Raw genomic sequence first — 17,371 nt, 5'->3', positions numbered from 1 at the left:
GACAGTTATGAGAAAATGCCACTCGAGAGCTATAAGATCACTTTGTATCACAAATTGGCAGGCAAGACTAGTGCTAGGCCTACAGCTCTGTAACCAAATATATTTCAAAATAGGATAAGTGACTGACTTGAGATTAATATTAGCTCATCTCTACACGGCAGTAATGTATAGTCTAAATGCTACACCAATCATCAAAACGCAATGTTCTCATTGGCCTATATGGCTTATATCAGACACTATTGTCCCTTATAGGCTGTTGCAGATCTTAGCAATGTCTCCCGCTGTTGCATCATTTGGTGTTAATATTTAGTATTGGGGAAAGTGCGCATGCCCTGCAATTTTTTCTCTTTCTCCATTGGTGGAGAAACACGTTGCCTTTGACAGCACGGACAATCCTTGCAGCAGCATTTCGCGTTGCCTAGACATTTGAGCGTGTGCGCACCCACGCTGTTCTAGAGAGCGGACAATTCACCGGACCGTTATTCATATTTCTAGACTACAATCATTTACCACCGACATGGAGAAGAGCGAAATTAACGGGCACGCAATGGCCAACTCGGTCTCCACCGACAGAATCTTGGAGAAGAGAGAAAAGAAAAGCTTTAAAGACAAGTTGTTGATGTTTTTGAATATAAATTTGTTAGTGATAATGACGGTGTCCGGGGTACTGGTTGGCGTAGGTCTTGGAATGATGGTCAGAAATATGAATCTAACCCGGGCGCAAATGACTTATTTCGCCTTTCCCGGAGAGATGCTTCTAAGGATGCTGAAAATGATCATCCTGCCCCTGGTTGTATGCAGTCTCATTTCAGGCGCTGCCAGTTTAGACACTCGCTCCTTAGGGAAGCTAGGGGGAATTGCAGTTACCTACTTCTTGGTTACCACCCTTATTGCATCGGGAATCGGTGTTTCTCTGGCGTTCATAATCAAACCCGGAGTCGGTGCAGGAGCTCTGAACACCAACAACCTGGGTTTGGAAAGTGTCACTAACAGCAAAGAAACGGCCGATTCCTTTCTTGATCTTGCAAGGTAAACTACAATTATTCTTCATACTATTTCACATTCGTTTCTATTTTGGGGGGGTTGAATAACGTTTCACGAAATAAAACATGGTCAGGAGACAGAGAGATGCATGTCCCACTATTTTCCTCAGGCGCAAACCGGTTATAGGTTAGGTTACACACACGAGCGCCTCGACGCATGCCCAGTCCACTATCCCTGGCAATGCATTCAGTCACCCAACAAAAGGTGCCTTCAATCTACTTAATGCAGGATTGTGCAAATGGCGGGAACGTATACTGTCTCCTTGGCCATATTAAATCGTAAACCGTTTGTTCAACAGAATCCCAAATATGCCTTATTTGAACAAAAAAAATCTTGAACAAAAGTTTTAATTTAATCTTTTTAAGTTAGCTAATATCCTTTGCAGTGTTTCAGCTGGACAAGGAACGACAAATACGAAAAGGCCCTAAAACCAACAATAATGCAGATTCCTCCTTCTGTAAATGGCCTTAAATTGTGACAACCTTTACCATCTAACATCGGAAGAAAAGGTTCTCAGTCTGTCATTGAGCGGTAGCTATAGCTAGTCTGCTCGGCAGAGAGACAGCTCAGCTGTTTACACAGTCTTAATGTTAGAAAGAGAACTTCCACAAACGGTAGCCAAGCCATACTCCTTGATTTAGACGCACAGATGGTGCACTTCTGTGTCGTCAACTCATGCGCACAAGAGCAAACACTTCTTAAAAGCCAGACTTCATCGCCCCAGACACACTTTGACGGGTTCTGATCAAGCCCACACCCCTCCAAACAACAGAACGTTGCTCTTACCTAATTCTTACTCAACTTTCTTACCATCTACCCAACCAATTTCCAGTCACTAGTTTGTGAATGGGTACATACAAATCCTTTCTTTATAGTCTGTGAAGTAAAATAAATGCAATCGTTCCGAAGTGAAACGTATCACTTTTTAAATGAAAGTGTCTCACCCGACTTTCTTTAAATGGATAATTTAGTTACATAAAGCTACACTCTTAAAAATGTAAGGTGCAGTAAATCAAATTCCTTGCTTCTCAGTACATTATATAGGCTACGTGCAATGCACATGCTGAAAGCATGTGCTTAAAAGCTCTAAAACTGTATCGCACTGAAATGTGGAGTTAGACCGTTGAACAGTTTCTCACCCGTTTTCAGCTCAGGTTTTGTTTAGGCAGGGCATAACCCAACCTATCTACGTCACAGCCACCTGTCTACGTCAAATCCCAGATGGTTTATATAACATGCATTCTGTTACTCAGCTGGTACCATGCAAAGACAGTAATTAACACAGTTAAGTAATTAACACATAAAACATTCAGAGAGACTGCAGGTAGGTCTGTTCTGATCTCTGTAATTGATTTAGCTAGTAAGTTGTTGCTGTTGTTGCTAAATTCAATAAATTCGAGGGGTCGGAGCTTCAGCTCCTTCAGGCGACACGCCCCCCAGTATCATGCAAAGAAGACTGCAGATTTTCTGCAGAGAAGACTGCAGATTTTCTTATGATTTCAAAGTCTGATTTAACACCTACTTCTCTGTGGGGTTTTTTTCATTCGAATTTGGATGTGTAGTTAACAACACATTTTTCTGTGGTGTGATGAACTGCTTTACAGCCACTTTAAAATCAGCTCTCAGTGCAGCGAGGCAAGCCAGAGGAGGCCTTGTGAAAACAATGTCAGTTGGCCTGACTAGCCGGCTCCTTTTGCTTGCGCTAATCCGGATTCTGTCCCGTGTCATGTGAGGGGGTGGGGGGGAGGGGGGGGGGTGGGGTTGAGGACAGCATGGAGAAGGAAAAAAGAGTTTGACGAGTGTGTGCGCGGGGGCGGGTTGGGAGACAGACCAAGCCCAAAGGAATGGTTCACTCTGGAGTTTCCTAACAATATCCAAGCTGACATCAGGAAGTGTTGGCATGCAAACAGCTACGTGTTGGTTTAGTGTGACCAGGGCATCGTAGGCCCTACTTCTGTTAATAATGTAGCCTACGTAGAAGAGGGTTAGAGACACCGGGCTGGGCGGCTGCACTTCCCACCGGTTCACTCCACTCCTCAATGTGTGTGATCCAAGAAAAAGAAGAAATGGGCATAAAAATGATGACCTGTCTGTGTGTTTTGCATGTTTATGTTACAGTCTTTAGTTTTTCGTTTCACCGGGGCATTGTATGATGTATGATGTTGGCTGTTTTTCTAATTTCCCCGTTCAGGAATTTGTTTCCAGCTAACCTGGTGGCAGCGGCCTTCCGCTCCGTAAGTCCTCTCTCTCTTTTTTATCTTTCACGACACCTCTTAACTTCCCTTCATATATCTGAACTACTACTGACTAGTTCAGTTCATCACTTTAGAGACTCGATCACATGCACACACACACCTCCTCATTTATAACCAGTATTAGTGTAAGCCTTAGCGTTCAGAACATCGTGACATTGTTAATGAAGAGGCTGGCTGGATGAAGAACCCACCCGTCCTTTCATTCATTAGAACTCTTCTGTGCGTCCCATGCCGAACCGTTTCCATGGAGAAGCCATTCCACTCCAACCGGCATAGCAACCGTCGTTGCCACTCTTCTCTTTGATGCAGTCCAGTGGCCGACTGGGCCTGGCCGGCTGATTTAGGCACTAGAATAGGACACACACGCAGGCACGTAAACACAGGGCAAACACAGGTCAACCCAGTTAGTAACGACTATCACACAGAAAAAAGTGGAGAGTGTCTTATCTCAGAGTACACAAGTATGACTCCCGCTGGAGGAGGGGCACCGTGTGCAGCGGGAGAAGTTTCATCCAGCGCTCCGAGGGGCCGTTAACTGGCCGCGGTTCAAACTGGGATTAAAGGGAGAAAAGAGAGGAGCAGCGAGGCTTACACAAACCGACGTTCCTCGCGTAGGCCTCTCCAGGGCTGTTCTGTGTCACCTGTCTGAAGATGTTAGTGAAGATCAAATCGATCCTGGCCTCTTTCGGTCTCGATCCCTCTCTTTCTTTCCATCTCAGGGGCCTTGTCTAAAGGTGTAAGAGGTGAAGTGTTCCGCAGTACTTTGGAGGAAATGGTTGAACGTCTGAAAGTTTCAGGAGTAGGGTCTATCTTAAGGACAGGGCCAACAGTTTCTAAGCTATCTTCCCAGCTATCTGGTCCCAGCTTAGTAGCCCTTTGTCTGGCCCAAAGTCTGCCTTGTAAACCTGTCACCTCAGTTGATGGTAATAGTCTTTCTGACAGATGTGTGAAGGTAGGGGTTCCTCAGATCTAAGGCAAATAAGTTAGTATGCCCTTTGGAAGAAATGGGAAAGAATTCCTTCAATAGTCCAGTTGTTGCTAAATCGCAAGAACTGTGCTTGCTCGACACACTTCCTTGTGCTTGAGGAAATAAATATAAGATTTGTTGGGATATATATGTACGTATCAGTGTGTGAGATAGTGTGTATGAGAGTGTGTGTGTGAGATAGTGTATGAGAGTGTGTGTTTGTGAGAGATAGTGTGTGTGTGTGTGTGTGTGTGTGTGAGAGAGAGAGAGAGAGAGAGAGAGAGAGAGAGAGAGAGAGAGAGAGAGAGAGAGAGAGAGCAAGAGTTCGGGGGAACATCATTGTGTGTGTGAGTTGGTGGTTACCAGGTCATCTACTAAAGCAGTCTTGTTTCTAAGATGGCTTCCCTTCCATGAAGACTCCTGCCCTTCCAGCTGAATCAATAAAACCAGACGTCTAGTCTCCTGGAACAGCCAGGAAGAGAAATACACACATACTTTATCAACACACATTTGCATGTGATGTTTTCTAAAAGGAGATGAGACCATATGTAATGGGAACGATCACAAATCGTTGATGAACAAATCCACTTCCTGGTTCTCCTCTAACATTATATAACTCTCAAGATGTCATACTTCATGCAAAGTATGTTAGATAACAAACTGTTTTGTCTCCCTGTGCAGTATGCAACCGATTACAAGATGGTCGCTGTGGGAAATGACACCAATGGAACCATTCTCTACCAAAAGGTAAAGTATTCTGCATGCAAGTGATTAACTTATATAAGTTAATAATAATAGCAAGTAATGGGGTAATAGTAATAGTACTTTAGTAGATGTAGAAATGGTTTGATGTTGGGTTGTTGCTATTCTACATTTTATATTTTTACAACTTATATAACGTAAGAGTAAAACTGATTTAACACGCACAAAAGAGTATATGGCCTCTCAGTACTAGACTTGAAGTAAGTAATCACTCTGCAGGACATACTGTAAGATCTGTGTCTGTCATTCTGTTTGAGATCCACTTGTTGAACGTCAAACATAGCTCCGATACAGCAACACCAGTTGGGCTTTCTGGCATCGTTCTGCTTGGGTGATCATCAGGACTGAGTGGACCTCTATATAAAGAGAGAAAGTGAGAGGAAGAGATAGAGAGGAAGAGATGGAACGGGAGAGAGGGAGCAAGAGAGGGAGAGAGAGAGAGACAGAGAGAGAGAGACAGAGAGAGAGAGAGAGAGAGAGAGAGAGAGAGAGAGAGAGAGAGAGAGAGAGAGAGAGAGAGAGAGAGAGAGAGAGAGAGGGAGAGAGTAAACAATCGGCGAAGTCTATCACTCCACAGTACAAACACAGAGAATAGACTCAGTAGAGCAAAATAACAAAAACGCACCCAAGGTTCGCTGAACACCCTTCATCTCCATAATTGAACCCTACCTTTTGAGCCTCATTCAGCTCTTGGTGTTGCCAGCTGGGAGGTCAGAATGCCCGGCGAAGGTGAAAGCTGTGTTTGTGTAAACGTTTGAAATGCTGGTATGGTGCAAGGACAAACTGTCAAAGGCAGCGTCAGTGCCAATCACAGAGGGTCTGGTTTGGCATGTCACAGTGTCCTGTCTGTGAAAGACACACACAAACACACACAAGAACAGAGCGATTGTTTGCCTGAGTGTGACGTTAGTTCTAAGAACCTGTAACTCTGTCTGTCCACCACGCTACAAACAAGAGCTTGGTGGGATAGCTCCAAGCTTCATCACATCTGTGAACGTTGAGGCCATGGTTGAAAGTTCAAAAGGTCACATACACAGTAAGGGAGGCTGCTGGTAGCCGCTGCCAGAACCATCAGGGTGGAGGAGGGATTCAAGCTGGGAAAAGTCCAGTTCCCTCCGGTCCTCATCGGCCTCCTGCATCTCTCGCAGCGTAGCGGCCAAACCACACAGCTGGAGGACAGGGCCTGCTTCCGCTCCTTTCCCCCAGCTCTGTTAGGGGTCGCCTAGGCGACAGAATCTGACACGGGCTAGCCTGACTGTGGCCGTGCATCACTGGGTTTCAATGCCGCCGAACAGAACTGGAATGTCGCCGATGCGTTCTGGAGAAATGTGATGATTCGTGGCTGTCTGATTTAGCTCTGTCGGTTTAAATGCTCCACACCTGTGGACACGGTGGTACTGAATCAAACCTTTACTCTAGATTTGTTTGTTGTGTCGTTTTCTTTGCATTGTTGATGTGAATGTGAATATGTGATAGAAGCAAATATAATGACAAAATACTGTCATTTACACCAATCCCCCAAATCAATCACCAAATCATCTGAATTTGTCACCTGATTAAGAATCGCGTTCCGAAGTGTTTTTACTGTAGGTCCAGCAGGTCCAGAGTTTCAGTATTTTATTTATGAAAGTATTATTCTGATGTTCTTGATACGGCAGGTTCCCGTTGGCACAGACACGGATGGAATGAACATCCTGGGTCTGGTCCTGTTTGCCATGGTGTTTGGGGTGGCTCTCAGGAAGCTGGGAGAAGAGGGAGAGGAGCTCATTCGCTTCTTCAATGCCTTCAACGAGGCCACCATGGTGCTGGTGTCCTGGATCATGTGGTAAGTGGAGGTCTGTGAAGACTCGGATCATGTGACTCCGGTTCAGAATCCGGTTTATTGCCAAGTAGAGTTACACATACAAGGAATCTTCTTTGGTAGGTAGTGCATGAATGCTTGTGTGTTTGAGACTTCGTCTTCTGTCACACAGGTACGTTCCCTTTGGCATCATGTTCCTGGTTGGCAGCAAGATTGTGGAGATGGACAATGTAGTTCTTCTGGTGACCAGTCTAGGAAAGTACATCTTTGCCTCCATCTTGGGTCACGTCATCCACGGGGGGATTGTTTTGCCCCTCATCTACTTTGGTTTCACCCGGCAAAACCCCTTCAGCTTCCTGTCTGGCCTCATCACCCCCTTCACCACTGCCTTCGCCACCTGCTCCAGGTACAGTCTGAGCTCACTTGCTCCAGGTAGTCTGAGCTCACCTGCTCCAGGTCCAGTCTGAGCTCACCTGCTCCAGGTACAGTCTGAGCTCACCTGCTCCAGGTACAGTCTGAGCTCACTTGCTCCAGGTAGTCTGAGCTCACCTGCTCCAGGTCCAGTCTGAGCTCACCTGCTCCAGGTACAGTCTGAGCTCACCTGCTCCAGGTACAGTCTGAGCTCACCTGCTCCAGGTACGGTCTGAGCTCACCTGCTCCAGGTACAGTCTGAGCTCACCTGCTCCAGGTACAGTCTGAGCTCACCTGCTCCAGGTAGTCTGAGCTCACCTGCTCCAGGTAGTCTGAGCTCACCTGCTCCAGGTAGTCTGAGCTCACCTAGACATCAGGACACCACAGGTGATCCCTCCCAGGAATGCATAATATCCAGTTTAAACGGACATTTCAAATGAATATGAATATTACCTTGTTTTGTATCAGGAGTTTACTAGGAAGGATGCAGTTGACATCAAATCAAATTTGTGAGAAGCCTACTTTGCCAACATTACCCTAGACGGCAATAACATGTGAAGTACACTGCCTTTTAGGCTCCCAAGTTAGAACGTCATTGTATCAGGACAGTGAAACTACCTGGCAGTATCGACAGTACTAATGTGGCCTGGTTTCCAGCTTTCTACATCCTTGCTGTATTAGGGGGACGTAGCCAACAAGCTTAGCCTCACAATCTGTCTCAAAACTATGTTGCAAACTAAACCTTTGGCCGATTTCTGCCGATTTGAATCTAAATTCTCGGAACCCCCACTCAATCCAGGACAGACACGTGAGCTATCCAAGAAGTGTAGCATTCCACATTTATCTGCAGTGAATCAGGAAAGTGAGAGCTGTTGAATTGCAAAATGTTGTATCGCATGTATGGGTGTAGATAGATACAGTAATGTTTTTTTAAATTATTATTTCATGTTGATGAGGTTACGAAATCAGAAACATGTTCTCGCTGGTGCGAGTGGACTGTATTTATTCTCGAGGAGTGAATTTAACCGATTCAAATCGGCTACACTCGCATCAACGCACAGTTTCTCTCTCCGTGTCCCACCAGCTCTGCGACGCTGCCCTCCATGATGAAATCTGTAGAGGAAAACAACGGCGTGGACAAGCGCATCAGTCGCTTCATCCTCCCCATCGGAGCCACCGTCAACATGGACGGAGCGGCCATCTTCCAGTGTGTGGCGGCCGTCTTCATCGCCCAGCTCAACAACCACGAGCTGAACGCGGGACAGATCTTCACCATCCTGTGAGTGGGAGGGTGCAGGGGAAGGGGATGGTTTGTTCGAGGAAGGTTGGGGGTGAATTATATTATATCTGTGTTTTTTGGACATTGTTGGTGCAGTTTGGCGTGGCTTTATAGGAAAAGATTTTGGCTTAAGATCAAATCAAATCAAATGTATTTGTATAGCCCTTTTTTTTACACGCAAGCATGTCACAGAGGGCTTCACATGCGCCCATAGAACTGCCCCTCAACCAACCAAAACCCTCAAGGAAGACAAGGAAAAACTCCCTAGAATGATGTGTTTGAGCCTGTTGTGTACGGTGACCCCACAGCGTGACGGCCACCGCGTCCAGCGTGGGCGCTGCAGGAATCCCAGCAGGAGGCATCATCACCATCGCCATCATCCTGGAGGCCATCGGCTTGCCCACCAATGACCTGTCTCTCATGCTCGCTGTCGACTGGATTGTGTAAGTAGCACGTCAACATAATCACTGACGACGTGCCAGATCTGGGTTTGGTTTTGGGATTTTCTGTTGGTTTGTTGTACAGGGTTAGTCCAACTCATGTGTCAATGTGTTTGACCCTGGTCTGGTTCACACACACACACAGACACACACGCGCTCATCAACTCATTTCGGTCTAAACACATTCCGTTACATGCTGCAAACTATTAACATGCATCCAAAAATATTACTAGTTAATTCAAGGCAGCATATCTACAAAGTTATTTTGTTACTTGTAAACTATTTATAAACGACAACTGATTATGTTTCATGAAACATATACGTGTCCTGAAAGTATATTCGACAAGCCGTTTTAGTCATTAGATATAAATTAGAATTCAAAAGACATATGTTCACTTAACTTTGATAAAAAATTAAATAAAATAAAACATTTTATGCTTTGTGGTGTTTATCCATATGTGTGTCTTCATGTATGTGTGTCTGTGCTTGTGTGCGTATGTATGTGTGTGTTTGTGTGTGTGTGTGCGGGTGTAGTAGGAGTCAGATGGCTAAACGGTTAGGGAATCGGACTAGTAATCTGAAGGTTGCCAGATCGATTCCCGGCCGTTGCAAATGACGTTGTGTCCTTGGGCAAGGCACTTCACCCTACTTGCCTCGGGGGGGGGAATGTCCCTGTACTTACTGCAAGTCGCTGTGGATAAGAGCGTCTGCTAAATGACAAAATGTAAATGTGTGTGTGCAGGGACCGTACCACCACCGTGGTGAACGTAGAGGGGGATGCTCTGGGTGCCGGCATCCTCCACCACATCAACCAGCAGGAGATGAAGAAGCTTCAGCAGGACCCCCAGGAGCTGGCGGAGGTCCGGGTGGAGGCACAGGCCAACGCCCAGGAGGGAGAGGAGACCTCCCCGCTCGTCACACACGTCCCTGTGGACGTCAGACCAGGCACGTCCACCCCGGAGGCCGTCGAGTCTTTCCTGTGAACCGTCAACATAGGGAGTCAGGTGGCTAAACGGTGAGGGAGTCGGGCTAGTAATCAGAAGGTCGCCAGTTCGATTCCCGGCTGTGCCACATGACGTTGTGTCCTTGGGCAAGGCACTTCACCCTACTTGCCTCGGGGGAATGTCCCTGTACTTACTGTAAGTCGCTCTGGATAAGAGCGTCTGCTAAATGACTAAATGTAAATGTAAACATCGGAGATCGTTCGCCCGTCTCTCGTGGTTGTATTACTGCTGCAGAGTGAGGCCACAACAAATAGATTCTGAGAACTTTCTTTTACACTTGAAGAGTTTGCTTGTCGTTTTATTTTCTGGCAGGGAAAAAGAATCATGACTTAACTATTTTTTTTTTTTTTTTTACTTGTATTTTTTTTTTTGGTTTGCATTGTGGTTTAAGTGTTCATCTTGAGATTTTGTTCTTAAAGTGATACTTAAGGACAGTGGAGGTAACACAAGTCCTATTTCTGAAGAATGGCTTGTTTGGGGTGATCCAATTTTGCACCACATTTTCAAAGGGAATGTTCCCAAGCATAATCTCACGTAAGAGTAAGAGATAGTTAGGAGAATTATTTACAAGCTGCCCTAGAGTTCTGTTTGTCGTCTGTGGAAATTTAGCTTGCCAAGTGAAACATTAACCCTTCAGATAAATACGTTTTCTGCTGTAGATCTGTTAACACACAGACCTACATGTTGAGATGGATATTGGATCTTAGGTCATGGGGTTTCTTTAAACAATAGTTGTTCCAGTTTGATTTTCCATGACTTTCCACGATACAGTATGGTAGTTGTCACACCATTTATTTAAGGGGTCAAGTGTTAATGCCGTTGCTAGGAAACCGTGTTCCTAGGATAGACAACCGTTAAGTGGTCTTTCAAAGAAAAATTTACAAAAAAACGGGGTCCAATAAAATATCCAGTACAAAGTTCTCTGCCATTGATGTGAAGATCCTCACATAAAGCCCTAATTTGGTGTTGGTGAAGGTGCCATGCCAACTATCAAATGCCTGTGGTAGTTGAACCAGTAACAGCAACTCTGAATTTTGGCTTTATATTCTGAGGAGACACATCTCAAAAACCACCTTGTATGCTTTTACCCAAAGTGACTTACAAGTGTGCACCTAGATTTTGATGAGCAAAGTTTCAGTGGGAATTAAAACCGCCGAACACTTGGTCCAAGCCAACAGATGGTTGTCCGTGTTTGATTGGGAAGGAAACGACCAAAGCTGGCCACAACTGAGCAGCCACTGCTATGCTGCTGAACAGGGTCATAGGGTCGCTGAATAGGCTCTATTAGCGAGTCTACTGACACCTAGTGGGGGGAATGAGTACTGTATTGAGTGTTGTCTTTGAGCCTTAAATACCAATGTTCATGGTATTTAGGGCTGGTTGAAGTCTGGTTGGCTAATTTAATATTTCTATAGATTGTTCTAAGATGTCAAATTAACCATGTGGAGTATATTTTAATGCTGTTTGACAGTAGTTGTCTACAAAATGCCTACAAGCTAAGTGAAATACATGTATAATATATTGGAATAAGTGACGTTCTCTTGGCATTCTGAAGTCTGCTTGTGAAGTCTATGCTGGTAATTACGTTGGTTCCTATATTATCTTTAGGGTTCAACAAACTTTTAACATTTTTAATTTACAATGGTTTCTATGTGCTTTATTTTCATGGAATAGTCTGTTGGGTGTTGGTATTATGAAAAAATAAAATAAAATGGGTTTTGTACTTTAATTAACGTAATGTTATATCAACTGCAAAAACCTCAATATTTTTTCCAATGTGAACTTCTGTGAGACTGTCAGCAAAATATACATGGGACCTTCATCATGGACTGCAGCAAACACTGTATCTGATCTTGAAATAGGTTTGTTGAAGAGAAAGTTATGTCTGAATATGAATTTCAAATTCATTGCATCGGATGTGTAACTTTAATCGTACATTTTAGAATGTCTTTAAACATTACGTTTTCTGACTACAGTACAGAATGTTACATTTATTTGTACAATCGTGTAAACTGCAAGCTATTCAGAACTAAAATGTTTTTGTTAATTCTTTGACATTTTGTATGATTAGTATTATTTTTAACAAAAGGCATTTTTCCATATCTAGTTGTTTTTGTGAACCCAATAGTGTTACTTTCCTCTGGTATCACTTTCCTCAAATCTATTTTGCTATTTTGTGATATGGGAATTTCTATTTACCCTGTACCATGTTTACCTTTTAACGTGTATGTCTCTCTCTTTCTCTCTCTCTCTCTCTTAACATTAAAGATGCCTCTTTTATTCAACCATTAAATTGCTGTTTGTTTGCATATTATATTGTGAAAGAGTATGTCAACATATAAAATAGCTATAAATAAAACACATCCGGATAGAAGGATTATAGGCTACCTTAATAGCCTATGTTTTTGCGTAGGCCAATCCTAACCTAAACGTCACAAATTGAACATAATACAGGTCAGTTTGTTCCAATAAATTACCAGTATAACTTGCGGTGGCCAATTAGGTGTCTACCTTTCTATACTCATGTTGAGAGGGTGAACTCTGACTGGCGGTGGTGAGAAGGTACCGCCTCTTTCAAAGCTGTAATTTCTGTTCATACTTTGCCAGCAGCATTCAGCAGCACATCAAATATCAAAATAAGAGTCCCTAGTCTTTGCGTGCTCTACCAAAGCAAACGTCCGAGTGGAGGACAGGCTTTGAGGCTTTTAGTTTCGAGAAGACCCACCGGGAATGATACAATGCTTCAAGTGCTGCAGTTTTGACGGTCTTCGCATTTACCACCATATTGCGTTTAACCAGCTTTCTGGCTTCCAATGTTAGAGCCTACATTTGAATGAAGCGTACTACCTTGGAATGATTGTCTTAAAAAAAAAAAAAAAACCTTTACACTTTTAATTGCAGTTAAAGTCACAGTCAAATTTTTCCTGTACAGCTACGCGTTGTAGCGAGCTAGCAGAAAGATGTCTACGAGGTCAGAGAGAGAAAAAGCGCAGAAATTGAATGAGCAGCATCAGGCCATTCTCTCAAAAATGCTTCGAGAAGATGACAACAAGTATTGCGCTGACTGTGAAGCCAAAGGTAAGCTGGCAGCCGTGCCGACACATTTATTGTCCATTTACGTTAGTGTCTTTTACTAAAATAATGTATTGTGGTTAGTGACACATGAGTAGCCTTTTACTTGCCATCGCATCGTTACTGTAGGCTACAGTGTAGCAGCTCGCGAGTCTCAACGCCGAGACAGTGAACCGCTAACGTATCGATGTCATGTCCTTGACTCTGTTTTATTAATGAGCGGAAAAGTAATTGCTGAGCCGTCTTTGATATTTGACAGTAAGAATTGCTTCTAACACAAGAGGGTGGCTACAAGTTAGCGACCTAGCGTCAACCTTATTGAATACAGATGCTGACATTACTTGTCAAGTACACGTCCCTTATCCTCCTAGTATGACGATGGAAGGCCTCTTGCGTCATTTTGATGACGTTTTGCCAGTGTGTGCTACGTTACTTGTGGTCCCATGCCACGTTCAGCTCCCTCTAAAAACATACTCGGTCTGTTTTGCATACTGGAGTCTTGAAACAGTGCACGCATGACGTGTTGCCTACTTCCCCGTGGGCTCGTGTTTGATGTAGCGCGCTGTGGGATTCTCGGATGTGACTGACAGGTGTAGTGAGACATAACACTGTCTCGTGGAGGCAGGCAGCCGAACTGCTCACTTTGTGATGTGGTGCCTCTCCCATTTGCACCTGGTGTGTGTTTGTGTGTTTGTTTACACACAGGATTGTAGTGTGCGGCAAGGTGTGTGTGTGTGTGTGAGTTGCCTTATTCTCATCTTGAGAGTGACAGAAGGGTGGAATGAGCTGTTGCTTATCATTTCTCCACATGGTTATTCTTCCCTCCCTATTTCCCTCCCTCTTTCCTTCCCTCTTTCTGTCTCCACACAAGAAAGGAACATTACCCAGACCCCTTCACTGCCTTTCCCTGTGTTCCTTGTTCAACTGCTTCCTCAAGGGTCAGGGCTACCACCCAGATTCCAGTTTCAAACACTGCACCTTTAGTGTAGACCTCCATTTAGAAAGGGGTTATATCCATGCCAGTTTGCCATGTTGTTTACACACCTATTCAGGTCTTTCAGATCAGCAGCTATTAGACCAAGAGGAATGTTATAAATTAGGAATGTGTAGGTAACACACACCTATAGCTGGTTCTGGTCAGGGTGGATGGTTAAGGCTTTTCTAACCCTAATGTTCAGTTCATCTTCCTCTCTCCTTTTCTTCCACTCTCCTTCTCTTCACTTTCTAGATATTTCACAGACAGGGTGAAAAGTGAATTATAATAGTGAACAGATGTCTCCCTGTTTATACAGGGCACCTGCTTGCTGATATTTTTAATCTTCAGTTGATGGTTACCACAGACAATTAGGCTAATAATGTGTCATGTCATGCATGCCCAGACACAGCACTGCACACGCACCTACAGCCCAGCTTGTATCACAAAGCAGGTGTGTGTCTCTCTAATTATGCTTACTACACAGCTCTGTCTGTGAGAATCACACAGTCCCTGTGCATACAATCTGTCTGAGTGGCATTTCATGTAAAAACATATAATTCCTTCCTGTAAATCCATCAATTTTTGCAAAACTACATTAAGTTAACCTTAACTACCTTACCATGTCATTGCTATATCAGTAGCTATCATAAAAACATTGTACTAGGTTAGGCTGTGTGATTTGTATTAGGTGCTAGCAGTACATTACATTTACATTTAGCAGACGCTCTTATCCAGAGCAACTTACAGTAAGTACAGAGACATTCCCCCCTCGAAGTAGGGTGAAGTGCCTTGCCCAAGGACACAACGTCATTTTTGGCCACTGCGGGGAATCGATCCAGCAACCTTCCGATTACTAGCCCAATTCCCTCACCGTTTAGCCACCTGACTCCCTGAAGTACAGGTTATTATAAAACAAGGCAGAGTCTGGAGGAAGGGTGTGAGGGGGAATAGGACACCTGGAAAGCCCTTCCTCCACGGAAACAAGTTTCACTTGTGTAGTAAGTCATACTGTGCTAAGTCAGACTACACAACAGTTCCTATGCCCCTGCTATATTGTCACTAAAAGTATGGCAGTATAGAAAAAGAAAGTATAAGGTATGTTGTAAGTTATAACAAAAACAATGGCGTCCAGCCAACCACGGACACCTTCTCCCATTGCTCTCCTTCCTCTCAGACCCGCTCACAACAGGCTTTATCACTGAGACATCTCTCTGTGACACCTCTGTGACTTATGTCTGTGTGTGTACATGCATAACCTGTGTGTGTGTGCTAGAGGATAACTAGGCTGGGTGTGGTGGCCCAGATTTGAATCCTGCAGTCTGGTGACTCACCTGAGCTGCTCTGCTGTAATTCCACCCTGCCTCTGTGTCTTACACACTGCCCTAAATATATATGTGTGGGTGTGAGAGAGTGAAACAAGGAGAGAGAGAGAGACAGAGAGAGAGACAGAGAGAGAGACAGAGAGAGAGACAGAGAGAGAGACAGAGAGAGAGAGACAGAGAGAGAGAGAGACAGAGAGAGACAGAGAGAGACAGAGAGAGACAGAGACAGAGAGACAGACAGAGAGACAGACAGAGATTGCTGATCCATCGTACTCTATGCTGGTGTGTTCTCCCGGGAGTTTTCCAGAGGGTTGTGATGGAGAGTCCTTGCTGTAGTCTGTCCAGGTGTGTTGGCCTAGGGCAGGGGTGGCCAACCCTGGTCCTCGATGAATGGTCGTTATCCAAGCCTGATAACGACCATTCATGTTAATCAGGTGTGTTAGAGCAGGGAAACATGTCAAACATGCAGGACTGCAGCTCGCGAGGACCAGGGTTGGCCACACCTGGCCTAGGGGGTCAGATGGCTGAGCGGTTAGGGAATCCGGCTATCAATCAGAAGGTTGCCGGTTCGATTCCTGGCCGTGCATTTTACCTTGGGTGTGTCGTTGGGCAAAGCACTTACATTTACATGTATTAATTTAGCAGACGCTTTTATCCAAAGCGACTTCCAAGAGAGAGCTTTACAAAGTGCATAATTCACTGATAATAACAACAAGATAGCCCAAAAACATTGCGAGTAGCCAAAACATGAAGCACATATTGTGAACAACCAAAATAAGTGCCAAAGGGAAGAACCATAAGAGCAGTTAAACAAGTTGCAATTAAACAACATGAACTTCACCCTACTTGCCTCGGGGTATGTCCCTGACTTACTGTAAATCGCTCTGGATAAGAGTGTCTGCTAAATGACTAAATGTAACGTATGTAATGTATCTTCTGTCGGATCGAGCAATCCATCCAGCAGTGATCGACATCAAGGCTTGTCAGATTGTCCGGGACAAGTCAAAAAGATGGTAGGACAAGTAGGCTATTCACAAGACTGAACTTGTCCGAACGGACAAGTAAACAGTAGAGTACAATAGAGTTTAGTAGAGTCTCAGTGTTGGGTGTAACGCATTACTAAGTAAGGTAATTTAATTACAGTTACTTGTAATTTACTCGCGTTACATACTGTAAATTAGTAAAACAGTTCTGTATAAATCAATATTGAATTAAAATCTAAATGTATCGTCTAGGGTAAAAGTTAACGATGCCTCTTTAAAATCGTTAGCTAGCTGCAGTTGCAGTTTTTGCTGCATAAGCGCGGGCTCTAGTGGTTTAAAGTGGAAGATGTCAGACTCGGTCAAAGCAAGTAGCTGCAGCTGTTTTACCAAATGGAAATATTCCAAGTTCACCTTTTTGTCACAGGTTGAGGTTGACAAGAACATTAATGTAAAGTGCAAGCTATGTCCTGGGGAGAAAAAATGATATGCGGCTGCGGCTAGCACAAGTAGGCTATTGAAGCACTTTACAAGGCAGCATCGGCAAACACTTTTGAGTGATCCATGTTCATCATAAAGGGTTTTAATCGCCATGAAAGTTTACACAGACAAGGAATTTACTTTGGCATCAACAGATAACACCTCAGAAACACCTTTTACGCAGGCAAAACTTGATTTTACATCGCCAGTGGAGAAAGTGACCTTAAAAAAATGATTGCAAGTTAGATTGCAGGAAGAGATGCTACCGCTGCGTAATGTAGAATGGTTTGATGTCATGTTTAACTTAAAGTTAATGCACATATTGTTTGGTAATTAAGAGTAAAGAAGGTTACATGCGTTACAATTTTTTTTGTATTAGTAGGCTATGTTTTAAAAAGCTAAGATGTTTTAAAACGCTAAACTATTCCAAGTTTGACTTGTATTTAATTATTGAAAGAGTTTCCTTTCTGTTGTCTATCCAGTCAAGGTTTATAGGGATTGTAAGAAGTAACGCATTACATTACTTATTGAGTAATTAAATTACTAATTAATTACAAAAGTCTTTTAAATACAATATT

The 17,371-nt window shown here is 43.9% G+C and overlaps 1 protein-coding gene across 1 annotated transcript; it reads left to right on the top strand.

Moving 5' to 3' along the window:
* Positions 1-430: 430 nt before the first annotated feature.
* On the top strand, positions 431-10,008 carry slc1a4 (solute carrier family 1 member 4). Its single transcript, XM_047030268.1, has 8 exons — positions 431-1,029; positions 3,236-3,278; positions 4,948-5,013; positions 6,687-6,853; positions 7,002-7,235; positions 8,325-8,519; positions 8,828-8,962; positions 9,702-10,008. The coding sequence occupies exons 1-8, from the start codon at positions 518-520 to the stop codon at positions 9,940-9,942; spliced, it is 1,593 nt and encodes a 530-aa protein (XP_046886224.1). The 5' UTR covers positions 431-517; the 3' UTR covers positions 9,943-10,008.
* The last annotated feature ends 7,363 nt before the right edge of the window (positions 10,009-17,371 follow it).

The sequence above is a fragment of the Hypomesus transpacificus genome, chromosome 11, assembly GCF_021917145.1.
Source record: "Hypomesus transpacificus isolate Combined female chromosome 11, fHypTra1, whole genome shotgun sequence".
NCBI classification, from domain to species: Eukaryota; Metazoa; Chordata; class Actinopteri; order Osmeriformes; family Osmeridae; genus Hypomesus; species Hypomesus transpacificus.
This window is presented reverse-complemented; position numbering and strand designations above follow the sequence as displayed.